Source organism: Dendrobates tinctorius, unplaced genomic scaffold (genome assembly GCF_039654945.1).
Source record: "Dendrobates tinctorius isolate UK_male_01 unplaced genomic scaffold, ASM3965494v1 ptg000114l, whole genome shotgun sequence".
Lineage (NCBI taxonomy): Eukaryota > Metazoa > Chordata > Amphibia > Anura > Dendrobatidae > Dendrobates > Dendrobates tinctorius.
Genome location: NW_027361782.1, coordinates 23,751,479 through 23,768,064, shown reverse-complemented (window position 1 = coordinate 23,768,064; position 16,586 = coordinate 23,751,479). Strand labels below are relative to the sequence as shown.

The 16,586-nt window shown below is 43.4% G+C and overlaps 1 protein-coding gene across 2 annotated transcripts in view; it reads left to right on the top strand.

Moving 5' to 3' along the window:
- ZNF711 (zinc finger protein 711) overlaps window positions 1-16,586 on the top strand; it is a 32,984-nt gene that overhangs the window by 11,401 nt on the left and 4,997 nt on the right. For both annotated transcript variants that reach the window (XM_073589891.1, XM_073589892.1), the window contains exons 2-8: window positions 4,303-4,406; window positions 4,544-5,071; window positions 10,679-10,840; window positions 12,580-12,726; window positions 13,338-13,475; window positions 14,955-14,999; window positions 15,508-15,645. In XM_073589891.1, the coding sequence (XP_073445992.1) occupies window positions 4,303-4,406; window positions 4,544-5,071; window positions 10,679-10,840; window positions 12,580-12,726; window positions 13,338-13,475; window positions 14,955-14,999; window positions 15,508-15,645 (1,262 nt within the window). The remainder of the gene's footprint in view (window positions 1-4,302; window positions 4,407-4,543; window positions 5,072-10,678; window positions 10,841-12,579; window positions 12,727-13,337; window positions 13,476-14,954; window positions 15,000-15,507; window positions 15,646-16,586) is intronic.

Genomic DNA, 16,586 nt, shown 5'->3' with positions numbered 1-16,586 from the left:
TTTTCGGCGCGAAAACGTTTAAAAATCTTGTACAGAACGCACCCCATGCATTCCTATGGCATTCCGCTATGCTGTGCTAATGCTGCGCTTTTTTCCGCAGCGGAATCGCATCGCGGAAAAAATCGCAGCATGCTCATTCTTTTGTGCGGAATCGCAAAGAATTGCCGCAATTCTGCACCCATAGGAATGCATGAGAATCGCTTCCCGCATGTGGCTATGCCCACCATGCACGAAGTTAAGCATCTCGTGCGGTTGGTACCCACGGTGTGGTGGAGAGGAGACTGTCCTCCAGGCCCTGGGTACCATACCCCTGTAAAAAAAAAAGAATAAAAAATCAGGGTATATTTACCTTCCGAAGTCCCACGCTGCCATCCCGGCCTCAGCGTTCCCAGTAATGCCTTGCGGCAAGGTCCTATAATGACCTAGTCTCGCGTGACTCTATCGGTCTCGTGAGATCGCTATAGCAACGCGAGACCAACGTCATCACAGGTCTCGCAAGGCTTTACTGGGAGCGCCGAGGCCCGGGATGGCAGCGCGGGACGTTGGAAGGTAAACATACCCCGATTTTTTTTATTATTTTTTACATTCTTTCTTTTACTATTGATGCCGCATAGGCGGCCTTAATAGTAAAAACCTGGTCACACTCGTCAAACACTATGACGAGTGTGACCAACCTGTCAATCACATTCCAAGCGATGCTTCAAATCGCTTGGAAAGTGCTTGAATATCGCACGTGAAAATCGCGGCAAAATCGCGCGGGGAAAAAACCGCGTGATTTCTGGGAAGGAGTCCGGTTTTCAGTGTCTGGATTTAAACGCTACGTGGGCACATAGCCTAAAGGTGAACTTCAAGCTCAAGGAACATCAGTGTCAGATCGCACCATCCGTCGTTGTATGAGCCAAAGTGGACTTCATGGGAGACGACCAAAGAATGGCTAAGGAGAAAACATGGGACTATTCTGAAGTAGCCTTCTATGAGCCCTAACCCTAAATCCTGTTGAGCATCTTTGGAAAGAGGTGAAACATGCCATCTGGAAAAGGCAACCTTCAAACGCGAGACAACTGGAGCAATTTGCTCTTGAGGAGTGAGCCAAAATACCTGTCGAGTGGTGCAGAAGTCTCATTGACAATTACAGGAATCATTTGATTTCAGTGATTGCCTCAAAAGGTTGTGCAATAAAATATTAAGTTAAGGGTACTATCATTTCTATCCAGGCCTAGTTCATCAGTTTTATTTTTTTTTTTATTCTGTGGAAGCATGGTTGAAAAGCAATGTCTGACTTTCATTTGTTCATTTCCATAGATTTTTGATTTATTACTACTTTTGTCAGATTAAAGTCATTTCTGTGACCATTGTCGGTTTTTCTGTCATTAAACGAGGGGTACCAACAACTTTCACCACGTGTGTATGTGGCTGTACAGTCGTGTTTTGCCATACAGAGTGACTCGGGAGGGACAGAGCGCTATTTGTCTCCTGGAAAGCAGATTTTCCTAGACTAGTTTGTGGATTCCATATAAAGAGCCTCTAAGTGCTAGAAAAGCAGACTCCCCCCCCCCCCCCCCCCCCCTCAAATGACCCCATTTTGGAAATTATAGCCCTTTGGGTATTTATCTACAGATGTATTGATGATTTTGACTCCATGGGTGTTTTCCAGAAACAGGCAGCAGTGGATGTTGCTGAGTGAAAATTGCAAACTGCCGTTGTAGTGTGACCAGTACGTTGCAGTCACCAGTACATTATGCCCAGCTCATGCTTCTGGTGACACACACCTGTAAATTAGGTGGGCTTTCATCACTACAGAAACGACAAACTTGTATGTACGTAATGTTGTTTAGGTACATTGGGACTCAGAAGGGAGGGGGCATTTGGATTTGGGAGCAGAGAATTTGCTGAATTTCTTTTGGGGGGTGAGGAGCCAAAGTAGCTTTTTCAAGGACTTTTTGCTACCAGTAACGTGGAAGTCACCTGTATTTCCATTAACAGATGACAGACATGAGTGGAGACTTGCTTTTTTTGTGGATTAAGTGGAAGCTTTTAAATGGGAACATTTTACATAACGTTTGAGATCAGTTATCCTGAGCTCTACGCTGAGCACTTTGGGGTTTCCATCTAAATCTCTGTGTGAAGTGATTCAGATGAAACCCTTGAGAGATCCTTTCAGTATTGTGAGGCAGCAGAGTTACTCTGGACTTCATCTGGCCTTTGTCCCGCTGTTTCCTTCTTTTCAGAAGTGCACAAAACTGTGGCCGCCGGCACTTTTATGCAATCCTTAAAAGACAGACACCGCCGGGTCACAGGTCCTATGGCTTCTACTATGCCTCCATCTGCTGCCTCATTATAGAAAATCTTTCAGTGGGGGTTCTGTGTGAGTCAAGTATTTCAGAGATTTACAAGAAAACCACGATGTAAGCGCTCAGCACGGAGTGCAGGATAAATGTTCGCCGATCCTTACTGCGATCTTTGGGAGGCAGAATGAAAAAAAATCAGCATGTGAAGAATTGGATTTATGTATTTTTTTATGCCGTTCCTCGTGCGGTATAAGTGATTAGGCGACTTTATTCTTCAGATCAGTGCGATTCTAGATTTATATCCGGTTTTTATGTTTGGCTGCTGTCACACACTAAAAGACTTTTTATTGTGAAAACTAGTTTTTGCATCACCATATTCTGAGAGCTATAATTCTTTCATGTTTCGGCCGACAGTCATGTGAGGCCTTGCTTTTTGCGGAACAAGCTATCTTTTTTATTGGTACCATTTTTGGGCACATGACTTTTTTTTATTTTATCACTTTCTACTCCGATTTCTGGGAGACAGAATGAAGAAAAACCAGCAACTCGGGAATTGTTTTTTTTTTTTTTTATACCATTTCGTGTGTGGTAAAATTGGTAAGGCAGTTTTATTCTTCGGGTCGGTACAATTACAGCGATACCTCATATCATTTTTTTATCTTTTGGCGCCTTTACACAATAAAAACTATTTCATCGAAAAAATTATTTTTCCATTGCTTTACTCTGAGAGCTATAACTTTTTTATTTTTCTGCTGATGAAGCTTGTTTTTTGCGGGACAAGATGACGTTTTCAGCGGTACCATTTTTATTTAAATCTGTGTTTTTGATTGCGTTTTATTGCACTTTTTTTTTCGGCGGTATGATGATAAAGCATTGTTTTTTGCCTCGTGTTTTTTTTTTTTTTTTTTTACGGTGTTCACTGAAAGAGTTAACTAATGGGACAGTTTTATAGAGCATGTCCGTTACCTACCGAGGGACGCAGTAGCAGTTTTGCCTTGAGGAATGGGCAAAAATCCCAGTGGCCAGATGTGTCAAGTTAACCAAAGCGACTTTCAGCTGCAATTGCCACAAAATGAGGCTCTACAAAGTACTGACTTTAGTTGGGTTAAATAGTTATGCAAACTGAAGTTTTCAGTTAATTTGTCCTATTTGTTGTTTGCTTCACAATAAAAAGAAAACCAAATGTTCACAGTTGTAGGCATGTTCTATACAGGAACTGATGCAAACCCTGCAAAAACAGTGAAATTTCTGGTTGCGAGGCAAAACACGAAAAATTCCAAGGTAGTGTGAATACTTTCGCAAGCTACTGTACATCGGAGGTGCTGTAGGTCCTTTATTTGATAGTACTGTGAACTCTGTGCAATCAGGTGGATTGAGATGACTTACTAGGAACAATTGCTTTTTTTTTCGATAATCTTGCAGTGTAAATCGGCTGCCATTCACCAGATTAACGGGTAAAACTCTTGTTCATCAGGAGGAATTATCTTTTGTGCTGCACAAGCGTTCAGGGTTTTTTGCAGTGCGTTGTCCTGTGTAAAAAGGACCTGCGCTGTCAAGAACAATGGCGGCCTATATGCACTGAGCGGTCTATACGGATTGTGCAGGGATTATTGTTTACCCTGGTCTCCATGTGTGAATGGGCAATTAAACATTGCTGATCCGTGGTTATTAGATGGAAACCCACCTAAATGCAGCCATATACATAATTCAGCCTGCTCTCCCATACGCAGGTGGGCTTGTTGGGCTGAGCGCTCCTGTGTTCTCTATGAGAAAGCTGCTGACGGACATGTCGGACGGAGCTTATGTTCAGGAGAACAATGTATTCGGCAGTCCGAAATCAGATGTGCAATCAGCGTCTCTCCCCGACCACCAGTCGGCCGGCACCTCATGTAGCAGCAAGGGCCGATATTGGCGAATTAGTCCTTTTCCCTGTACTAGGACTGTAATCTGGAATAAACCCCTCTGAACACCGCACTCCCATTCATCCATTAATATGTGGCTTTATGTTCCGCAGGTTTTGTGAATGCTTCGGTATAATCATGGATCCGGGAGGTGGAGGACTGGAGCTCCAGATACAAGAAGCCAAAATTCCTCACACCATGATCATGCAGGACTTCGGTACGTTCATCCTATATATATTTTTTATTTCCCTACTCCATACATTTAATAGTAATGGCTGAATGTGAGGCTGTGATATGTGCTCAGGACCTTGCTAAGGTCTAAACCTCTTGTATCTTCTTTGGTTGTCTCCACAGTGGCTGGGATGACCAGCACAGCCCACGTCGAAGGTGACCACATTGTCGTCTCTGTTCCAGAGGGCATGTTAGTTTCCGATGTCATCACTGACGATGACATCACCTTGGCGCAAGAGGAGCTGTCAGATGACGTAGTTCAGGGTCCGGACATTATCAGTGAGGATGACGTCGTTACAGAGAACGATATTGTGCCGGAGGCTGTCCTGGAAACTGACGTCGCTCTTGAGGAGGAGCTGGAAAGCAGCCATCAAGTATTAGAATCTGACATTATTACCGAGACTGTAACGGACCAAGTGTTTGTGGCCGATCTTGTGGCTGCAACTGATGGTCACTTGGCCCATGTGGTGCAGGACGTGATGTCAGGCTCTCACTCCCCAACTATGGTGTCGCAGGAGGTTCTGGTGGCCAGCTGTGACTCTGATGCCATAATTCATTCTGCTAACATCCAGGCTGCCGGATCCTCTGTAACCATTAAAACAGAGGACGTTGATCTAAAATGTCCTCCTGAGGATTACCTGATGATATCTTGTAAGTAAAGGTCTATTTATTAAGGATATAGTTAGAGAAAAAAAGCTGTAGTTTATAATGGATCTCCACACTTGAGCTGCCGGTGGACTTTTCTATAGTCTCAATTTAGTCACATTGTGTCATAGCTGTGGTCTGCGGTCATCAGTGCAATAATGGTAAAGTTGATGGACATTTGCATATATCATATACTTATCTGCTTCTTGATGCATTTACATCATCGTTCAGATTCTCAAAGACACCATACACCTGTCAAGTGCTGGCGTATCCGGTATATCGAATATGCTGCTGGACTATTGGGCTTTCTAGATGTAGAATTCACCTATGTATGTTGCTTGGGAGGGGTAGTAACAGCTAATCATTATATACATTATTGCCTTTCTAAACCCTGCCCTTGTTTTCTTTTATTTACAGCGTATTTGATTGAGGTTTCAAACTCAGAGAGCCCAGATTTCATGTCGGGCTCCTTAAGCTTGTATTCCTCAAGAGACCCCATAACTAAGAGCCTGAAAAGTTATTGTCTTTCTGTCATCACATTGTACGTTGGTTGTGTAAGTACCTGCACATGTAGTTTACTATTCAAATAGAGCTCAGTAAGTTACCTGTTACATATACTGATGTAGAGATTCTGATACAGAGCTTCAAATCCCCTGCTCCCACCAGCTGTAAAGAGACACTTATAAAAGTTTTAGTCTGCAACCACAACTATGGGGATCTTCCTGCATTTATCTATATTATTGGCTTCTATAGGAAGTGTCATTCTGTATGTAGTGAGCGCTCACTACTGGTGGCTGCAGGGTGGAGGTTGGTCATATAGTTAGTATATGGTGGTCATATATGGGAGTCTCTGAATATGTCATAATGCGTATCTTATATATTTGGGTCTTGTGCTGACCATGTATTATACTCCAGAGCTTGCACTCACTATTCTGCTGCTGCAGCTACTGTGTACATACATTACATTACTGGTCCTGAGTTACATCCTGTATTTATGCTCCAGAGCTGCACTCACTATTCTGCTGGCGCAGTCACTCAGTACATACATTACTGATCCTGTATTATACTCCAGAGCTGCACTCCCTTTTCTGCTGGTGGAGTCACTGTGTACATGCATTACTGATCCTGAGTTATATCCTGAATGATACTCCACATCTGCACTCACTATTCTGCTGGTGCAGTCACTGTGTACATACATTACATTACTGATCCTGAGTTACATCCTGTATTATATGCTAGAGCTGCACTCACTATTCTGCTGGTGCAGTCACTGTGTACATACATTACATTACTGATCCTGAATTACATCCTGTATTATACCCCAGAGCTGCACTCACTATTCTGCTGGTGCAGTCTCTGTGTGCATACATTACATTACTGATCCTGAATTACATCCTGTATTATACCCCAGAGCTACACTCACTATTCTGCTGGTGCAGTCACTGTGTACATACATTACATTACTGATCCTGAGTTGCATCCTGTATTATACGCCAGAGCTGCACTCACTATTCTGCTGGTGCAGTCACTGTGTGCATACATTACATTACTGATCCTGTACTGATCCTGAGTTACATCCTGTATTATACCCCAGAGCTGCACTCACTATTCTGCTGGTGCAGTCACTGTGTACATACATTACATTACTGATCCTGAGTTACATCCTGTATTATACCCCAGAGCTGCACTCACTATTCTGCTGGTGCAGTTACTGTGTATATACATTACATTACTGATCCTGAATTACATCCTGTATTATACTCCAGGGCTGCACTCACTATTCTCCTGGTGCAGTCACTGTGTACATACATTACATTACTGATCCTGAGTTACATCCTGTATTATACGCCAGAGCTGCACTCACTATTCAGCTGGTGCAGTCACTGTGTACATACATTACATTACTGATCCTGAGTTACATCCTGTATTATATGCTAGAGCTGCACTCACTGTTCTGCTGGTGCAGTCACTGTGTACATACATTACATTACTGATCCTGAATTACATCCTGTATTATACCCCAGAGCTGCACTCACTATTCTGCTGGTGCAGTCTCTGTGTACATACATTACATTACTGATCCTGAATTACATCGTGTATTATACGCCAGAGCTGCACTCACTATTCTGCTGGTGCAGTCACTGTGTACATACATTACATTACTGATCCTGAGTTACATCCTGTATTATACGCCAGAGCTGCACTCACTATTCTGTTGGTGGTCACTGTGTACATACATTACATTACTGATCCTGAGTTACATCCTGTATTATACTCCAGAGCTGCACTCACTATTTTGCTGGTGCAGTCACTGTGTACATATATTACATTACTGATCCTGAGTTACATCCTGTATTATACCCCAGAGCTGCACTCACTATTCTGCTGGTGCAGTCACTGTGTACATACATTACATTACTGATCCTGAGTTACATCCTGTATTATACCCCAGAGCTGCACTCACTATTCTGCTGGTGCAGTCACTGTGTACATACATTACATTACTGATCCTGTATTGATCCTGAGTTACAGCCTGTATTATACTCCAGAGCTGCACTCACTATTCTGCTGGTGCAGTCACTGAGTACATACATTACATTACTGATCCTGTATTGATCCTGAGTTACAGCCTGTATTATACTCCAGAGCTGCATTCACTATTCTGCTGGAGTCACTATGTACATACACTACATTACTGCAAATCGAACGAGAGTGTGGAAACCACAAAACAATGCGACCAGAGATCCCATATTATCGTGTATAAATATATCTTCTTTATTAAGTAGAGGACAGAATTGGACAAATGGGGGACATGTGCAAACAGCAAACAAAGTGCAGCAGTGCAAAAACGCGCAGGACTAGCCACAGCCAAACACAGCTATTATCAGGGTATTCAAATCAATTGACATGAAAATTAAAGGAGGCAGATAATGTGTTAAATATGCTCACAGAAAATAGTTGGCAATTGTGGTCCACCTAAGGTGAACAACAATGGAACACCAAAAAACAGCTAACAGCTGCATATGCAATCAGATCACAATATTAAACAGATTTATATAACGCCCACCCAAATGGGGTTAATACTCCAAGACAACATTACCTCCAAAAGAGCCTTCGAATGACCGGGCGGTCCGCACGTGACGTGACGTGACTCCAAAGAAGGCTCTTTTGGAGGTAATGTTGTCTTGGGGTATTAACCCCATCTGGGTGGGCGTTATATAAGTTCCCCAGCGGGAGGGATTACAAGTCTCTCCGATGTAATGTATGCACACAGATAAAATTTCTTGGCTTTGTGGCAGCAGCACATAATGGTTTTATTGGCATCTAGCCGAACAATGTATTGGAGCATATGTAGATTACATTCTATTGGCACATGTCTGTTTAACCCCTTAATGTCCAATGACGGACTGTGTCCGTCATTAGACATCTCCCCTGCTTTGATGAGGGCTCCGGCGCTGAGCCCGCTTCAAAGCCGGGACATGTCAGCTGTTTTGAACAGCTGACGTGCCCGCAATAGGCACGAGCGGAATCGCCGTCCTCCCGCGCCTATTAACTAGTTAAATCCCTCTGTCAAAGCTGACAGCGGGCATTTAAATAGCACTTCTGGACGCCGGGCCGGAAGTGAGCTCATCGCCGACCCCGTCACGTGATCAGGGGTCAGCGTCATGTTGCCTGGACAACCAGAGGTCTCATAGAGACCTCTATGGTTGTTCCATGCTGAAAGCACAGGAGTAAATCTGCTACATATGGGTGATCTGCTCATCGCCCATATGTAGCAGAGCCGATCGAGTTGTGCATGCTTCAAGCCTCCTATGGAGGCTATTGAAGCATGCCAAAAGTAAAAAAAAAAAAAAAATGTTTTAAAAAAAAAAAAATGAAAAAAAAACTAAAAGTTCAAATCACCCACCTTTCTCCCCAATCAAAATAAAACAGTAAAAAAATAATCCCTCATACACATATTAGGTATCGCCGCGTTCAGAATCGCCCGATCTATCAATAGAAAAAAGCATTAACCTGATCGCTAAACGGCGTAGCGAGAAAAAAAGTCAAAACCCCAGAATTACGTTTTTTTGATCTCTGTCACAATGCATTAAAATGCAATAACGGGCGATCAAAAGAACGTGTCTGCATAAAAGTGGTATCCTTAAAAACGTCAGCTCGGCATGCAAAAAATAAGCCCTCACCCGACCCCAGATCACAAAAAACGGAGACGCTATGGGTCTCGGAAAATGGTGTTGTTTTTTTGGGGGGATTTTTTTTTTTCCACTTAGATAAAAAAAGAACCTAGACATGTTTGGTGTCTATGAACTCGTAATGACCTGGCGAATCATAATGGTGGGTCAGTTTTAGCATTTAGTGAACCTAGCAAAAAAGCCAAGCAAAAAACAAGTGTGGGATTGCACTTTTTATGCATTTTCACCGCACTTGGAATTTTTTCCCCGTTTTGTAGTACACGACATGGTAAAATCAATGGTGTTGTTCAAAAGTACAACTTGTCCCGCAAAAAATAAGCCCTCACATGGCCATATTGACGGAAAAATAAAAAAGTTATGGCTCTGGGAAGAAAGGGAGCGAAAAGCAAAAACGAAAATAACCCCGGTCCTTAAGGGGTTAATATTGTGATCTGATTGCATATGCAGCTGTTAGCTGTTTTTTGGTGTTCCATTGATGTTCACCTTAGGTGGACCACAATTGCCAACTAGTGGGCATATTTAACACATTATCTGCCTCCTTTAATTTTCATGTCAATTGATTTGAATACCCTGATAATAGCGGTGTTTGGCTGTGGCTAGTCCTGCGCGTTTTTGCACTGCTGCACTTTGTTTGCTGTTTGCACATGTCCCCCATTTGTCCAATTCTGTCCTCTACTTAATAAAGAAGATATATTTATACACGATAATATGGGATCTCTGGTCGCATTGTTTTGTGGTTTCCACACTCTCGTTCGATGAATTGTAGCGATTGATCCTTGACTGTCCAATAATAATGGCATCGATGTGTTAAAATATACATACAGGATGCTTTTATATACCTTTGCTATTGTGTTTTATTACATTACTGCAGTATTTTGCAGACTTTAGAGCTGCATGGAGCCGTTTCTGGCATTTTCTCCGGCTCTGCCGTCCTCCCATGTAGCAGTGAGCTCCCTGCCCTCGTGTTTTGTAAACGCTCAGTGAATATATTACAGACCACTGCTCAGGAGTTTGACGATTCATCAGAACGAGTTCTGTGTAGACAGCGATCACACAGGGAATGCTGGGGGATTTCAGCTGAGAGGCTGGCAGAATGCAGCTGCAGCAGGCTGCAACTTGTGTAAAATTGTGTGAAGGTTCATGTCTGGTATAAGACTGCCCTTTTCTTGGCCAGCCCCCCTAGCACTGTGGATTGTCCCTCCAGACAGAAGTGCTTGCCTGTTGTGAGCATCTTTCTGGTGCGTCTATGGTGGTCTCTGCATTATTAAGGTTCCATCCACTGCAAGTGGTGAGATGCAGAGACCACCGCGATGCCCAGATTAAGACCCCATCAGGTAAGATGGTGATGTCCTGCTCCTGTCTCTGCACGTCATCTTTTCACAGTTAATTAACATCATGTAAATACATTTTCTTCCTGCAGTAGACGACGTCGGGGACAAGTTAGAACGCATCGGCAGCACTCCTCTCAAAATCAGCACCGAGGTTTCCCATGGGGACGCGGCGTCTAAAGAAAATGGGTTTGGTTCAGAGGTGATTAAAGTTTACATATTCAAAGCGGAGGCAGATGATGATGTGGAAATAGGTCAGTACACTTCACACGTGGCCATCAAACCATCTCACCGTGAAATGCTAGATTGTGAATATGTATGAACATGTATCCGCTCGGTGCTGCTCATCACCTTGTTTCCACACTGAAATGCATAATGCGCTTTGTGAAGACTAGTGTGCGAGCGGGAGAAACTAGTACAGGACCCCTGACCGCGGCGTCACTAGCCAGACTGAAAACACTCTGAACCTACGTGTAGAGTTCCTGGGATTGTTAAATGCTGGAGTCCTCCAGACAAAATCAAAACACATGCGTCCAGAACCGGCGCGATTCCAGTGAGGTCAGCGCTGTCTCCCGGAGGTCATGTGATATCATGTCGCATGAGCGCTGCAGACAGTCATCCTCAGACGGAACTATGATGGCTGCAGCGCTCACAGGACATGACAATGTCACATGAGACCCCATTGCTGGAAGGACACCAGTCCTGGAGGAGAGGTATGTTTTTTTATTTATTTGGATTTATCCAGTAATAGATCTTGTAACAAGCGTAGGCAGTCCTATCCATAGGAGAAGTGATAACTTACTGATCGCCAGAGTCACGAGCACAGGATTCAGTTGGAATGGAGAAACAGTGGAGCATGAGCACCGCGTCACAATTCACTGTCCATAGTACTGCCATAGAAAGCGAAGCTGTACTTGGCTGTTTCCAGTAGCCCCATAGACAATGAGAGGGAGACGTGCTGTGCATGGTCTATCTCCACTGTATGCAGATCCCCAATCTCAGGATCATTGGGGGTCACAGATCTCGTCCCCCAAAACATGTTGTATTGCTGCCACATTGCAGTGTAATGTGAATGAATGTTACTGCAAAAACCCCTATGTCACAACGCAAGCCGCCACTTGAAGGAGGCCACAGCTACTTGACACCATCTTAGTGTTACGGTGTGCCCCAGCCCAAAAATGACTTAATGTCCTTGGACACAGAAAGCCATTCTCTGGAGGCAGGAAGTCAGCAAAGCTGCTTTTTATGTGACTAGAGGCAGAATATAAATGTAGACGAGAAGGAAAACATTTGTAGAAGTAGACAACACTTTGTTTTGTCTTTCACGTGTCGGTGTCTCCTTTCTGGATTTTCTTTATTTAACCTCATATCTATCTCCTACAGGAGCATTATTAGTTGTGACATTGCATTAGGAATTACTGTGTAAGCAATTTGCTCACATTGGAAATGGAAAAAATCTTAGGAATGCAAAATAAATTTAAAAAAAATTTTATAGACTGAACCACGACAAAACCAGTCCTACCGCAGATGACCTGGGGGTGACGAGCATCATGGCCCGGTGGCCAGGTCTGCAGCCTTGATCCTAGGGTCTTATCCCCTTATACAGCCCCCTGAAGTCACTTTCAAGCATCCTGAAGACGTGTCCTATGGATTTCTATATGGAGTATATTTTTGCAGATATGATGGCTCAGATATCTGATAATACGGCACAGAGGATGCTGGATTATTGGATTTTTGTTGTGGAGCTGTAAAGTGTGTTAGCGTTCAGTGAATGTGAGACACAAAGACAACATTGAACAGCCTGGACATCTACCATATTACATCGGGCCTGTTTCTGTTGTACAGCGCCTTCCTAGTGGACGCTATTAGATAATGTTTCATTGCATTGATGGGAACTTTTCTGCTACTGGCCATGTATCACTTCATCAAATTGAAAGCTTTTGGTAAAGCCGTTGTCTTATGACGTTTTACTAATTATTAAGTCTTCTTCCAGGGGGGACAGAAATTGTTACAGAGAGTGACTTCCACAACGGGCATCCCATCGCCGGAGTCCTCGAGCAGAGCGGTCTGGCTCGAGTACAGAGAGAGAAGATGGTGTACATGACTGTCAAAGACTCCACTCAGGAAGATGAAGATATCGGTAAGGAAACACACCTCTTTATTCTTCCCTAAACGGGAGTCACCCTGAAGACTTTACAAGGGGTCGTCCACTGGACAAGAAAGCTGAAGTACTTGTTGTAACAGGTGCCCCAGGCTCAAATTGTCTGCATAGATCAGGGGTCCCGGCAGCTCCATTTTTCACCTTTTTGCTTGACACTGATGTGTTTGGAGGGGGCTGGCTGCCTCATTTTACTAGCTGAGCCAGCTCCCTTCCTGATACACAGCACTGATGACCGGATACGAGAAGATTCTTCCTTATCACAAGTGTATCAGTCATTTCATTATAGATTAAATGCACCCCAGGCAGACATCCCCCAGAAAATAACACAATATTCATGTATCTTGGTTACTTTTGTATAAAATGTCCTGACTTTGTAGATTTTACATCCGGTCTGATACTCTAGTTACCTCTAGAGCTGCGTAGAAATGCTGATGGTACACATTCAGTACTTGTGGGCTCATTCCCACCATTTCTTTAGTTTGTGGGCCGCTGTATTAGTGTATTAGACAGTGGCTTATCCTGTAATATGGCACCTACTCATCCAGAAATCTGTGATATGTGATAGTCAAGGACTTCTCCATTATACCCAGGCTGCGCGGAAATCGCAGATGAAGTTTACATGGAGGTGATCGTGGGGGAAGAAGAGGCGTCTTCTCTTCCAGAAGCTCAGACTGAGGACTCCAACCTGAGCAAGACCTTTGTTCCTGTGGCCTGGGCAGCTGCTTATGGTGGGTGAAATATCTGCAGTCCCTGAGGACTTGTATAACAAACTAGGGGAGATATCTGGATGAAGCCGTAAACCAAATCACTTGGGGCTCATGCACGCGAACGAGTGCGATCCATACTTGATATTCTATGGGGCTGTACACATGTTCCATCTTGTTGTTTTTTTCTTCCTTGGACCAATTGGTTTTCAGAAAAAAATAGAAGTCCACAATTTTTGATCCAAGTGTCGGATCAAAATCAGCAATGCAAGTCTATGGGTCTGTAGAAAAAAATGGACCATATTCAATAGAGAATGTGGAAAAACTTTTTTTTTTTTTTTTTTTTTTTTTAGCTTTTCTCTTTCCATGTCTGAAAAAAAAACTGATGACAGCCTGATCAGACTAATTGGACCATTTTTCTCAGATGTAGAGAAATCGGTCTTGTGAACCTGCCCTTACAATGAGGCGTCTAGTCTGTTAATGAAAACCTCCACTTTTGGATGATGGATACATCCCCCGTCCAGCGTAACGCTGTACACACTGTGCTCTTCCCATCTTGTGCTGGATTGGTCCCGCTTCTGCGATTTCTAAGCTTGGTTATCACTGCTGCTGATTGGTGGCAGCGTTTTTGCATTCCACCAGAATGGAAGTCTGATGTGATGGAATAGAGAAGGCTGCAGACGATCTGCGGCCACTGAGTGTTGTCATTATACAACTCTGTAAATTTGCATAAATAATCCATTACTACTGAATATTTAAAAAAATATATATTTTATTTTGTGTTCAGCGATTCTAAAAGTCATAATCCCTTGTTGAAACATCAGGCTCTGACTCTTATATTGGATGTGGACCCGTCGTGGTCGGGTGCTAGTGATAGAGCAGCGATTAATATTCATTGCCATTAATCTCCTTTACAGTGATAAGTGGGAACTTAATTACCTTACTGCACTCTATTATAGTATGTCTTTGGTTTCCGTGCTATTCAGTTTGTGGGACCTGGGGTCCCGCAGGGGAGGCATTCGGGGTGCGGGTTTCCAGCCCAAACATCAGGCCTCACAAAGAACGCTCCTGTTGTAGGAACCCATTGATTGTGGCTCTTGTAATCGCTGCACATATGTTTCCTCAAACAAGATAATCCCATGGCACCGTAAACCCAGAGGAGCAAGATTGCAGACGTGGCGAGCTGACTTCATTTAGTGCAACTATGAAAATTTTGTTCAAGAAAAAAAACTAAAGAAAGAAAACAATTGCAAAAGATTGCATTTGCGTCTTTTTTTAGTATTTTTTTTATGTGTTCGCCTGATTTCTATGTTCATCATGGTTAGTGTGATTTTTCAGCTTTTTCTTCAATTTTACAAAGTTGCAGAATGTTAATGCAAATGACCTCCAGTCTCCTCATCACGTAGTGCCAGAAAGCTCCAGGACAGATGTACTCAGAAGTTACTACTTTGACTTTCTATGTAGTTGTTGATTATAAAATTCTTTTTTTTTTTTTTCCTGTAGATGAGCGGGAGCTGCCCAGAAAATACGGAGACTGGCAGGAGACTGGTAAGTCTTCAGAGTGAAATTAAAAATTGGAGTCTTACATTGTGATTGTGTCACCTCTCCAGAGGAAAAATGTGTCTGTCCCCATCAAGCTCAAGAACGAGGGTCGAGTGTCCCTCTTCAGTGGATCACGCTCTATTAATGATCTATGGGAGTCGTGAAGATCAATATTGGATTGCTGCACACCAATGCCTCCTTCAGGCTTATTGACAATGGTGGGAGACACAGGACCGGATTCTTGTGATTCTTTTGAGTATCACAAAATGTATATGAGGATACCGAGCCAAAAACGTACACGTAGGTAGATAGACAATAACCTACAGGGAGCCAAAGGACCCGTAAAGTGGCATTAATTTGTCTCCGCACAATTTTGCATTCAGCTCTGTGACCCTTGTGTTTTACGACCATACAGTGCATTTATTAACGAGCACAGGGTCAGTGAACCGCCTCATCAATGGGACACAATCCAGTTTTTTTGTTTTCTTCTCCTTATGACATTTTATTTCAACAGGAAACTTGGAGCCTCGACAAAACAAGAACGGACCAGCCACCCAGTACCTGCAGATCTGTGACAGTATTGCCACCAGCAGAGCACTGAAACAAAAAGCCAAGAAGAGGAGGAGAGGTGACGCCAGGCAGTGGCAGACAGGTACAACAAGATCTAGAACTTGGCACACAAAATGGCCCGGAAAAATAAACCTGTGTGTGAGCTGGGTTTGGTGATGGATACTGCTTAACAATTTATTATGTATTAAAATCTACATGGATGTAATATTAAGTATAAATCCTACAGTGACGCTGCACATCACTGATGTACAAATCACACAGCAATACTTGGAGATGGCAGCATCCTTCTGCTGGAGGTCCTTGAAGACTTCGGTATTTATTGGAAGTTTTTTGTTTTGTTTTTTGCACCTTGTATTAGATTGACCTAAAACATCTTGAGCCCTTGGAAGGAAAACCTGCCTAGTAGTGATGAGTGAACGTGGTCAGAAAGTGTTATCTGAGCATGCTCATGTGCTAATGGTGTCTTGGGCATGCTCGAATAATATGTCTTAGTCCCCGCCACTCAGGGACAGCCACAACACATGCAGGGATTGCCTAGCAAACAGAAAATTCCTGCATATGTCGGGGCTGTCGAACAGCCGCGAGCCATGCAGCCACAGGACTCGAACGTATTTTTCGAGCACACTGAAGGCACTCTGTTAGCATACAAGCATGCTCGGTTAGCACCTTATCCGAGCACGTTCGTTCATCACTATTGTCTAGGTACATTGTCACACCTGTGGAGAAATCCTCCATGATAGTAAACTCTGGCTGCTGGGCTGGAGTCAGGAGAATCGCCATTTGCGTATCTACTGTTGATTAGTTGACCTGGCAAGAAGTCAATGTTGTGATTTTGTTCCAGGTCAGCTAATCAAACGAAGAGCCGCAGATGCCGACAGGTAATTGGTGGGCTCACAGCTCCCACCCAGAGGCCAGAATTTACTGTTGTGGCCAATTTCTCCACCTGTGGTGTAGTGTGACAATGTCCCTAGGCAATTTTTACATCTCAGCCATCAAGATGCTTTAGGCCAGTCTAATACAAGG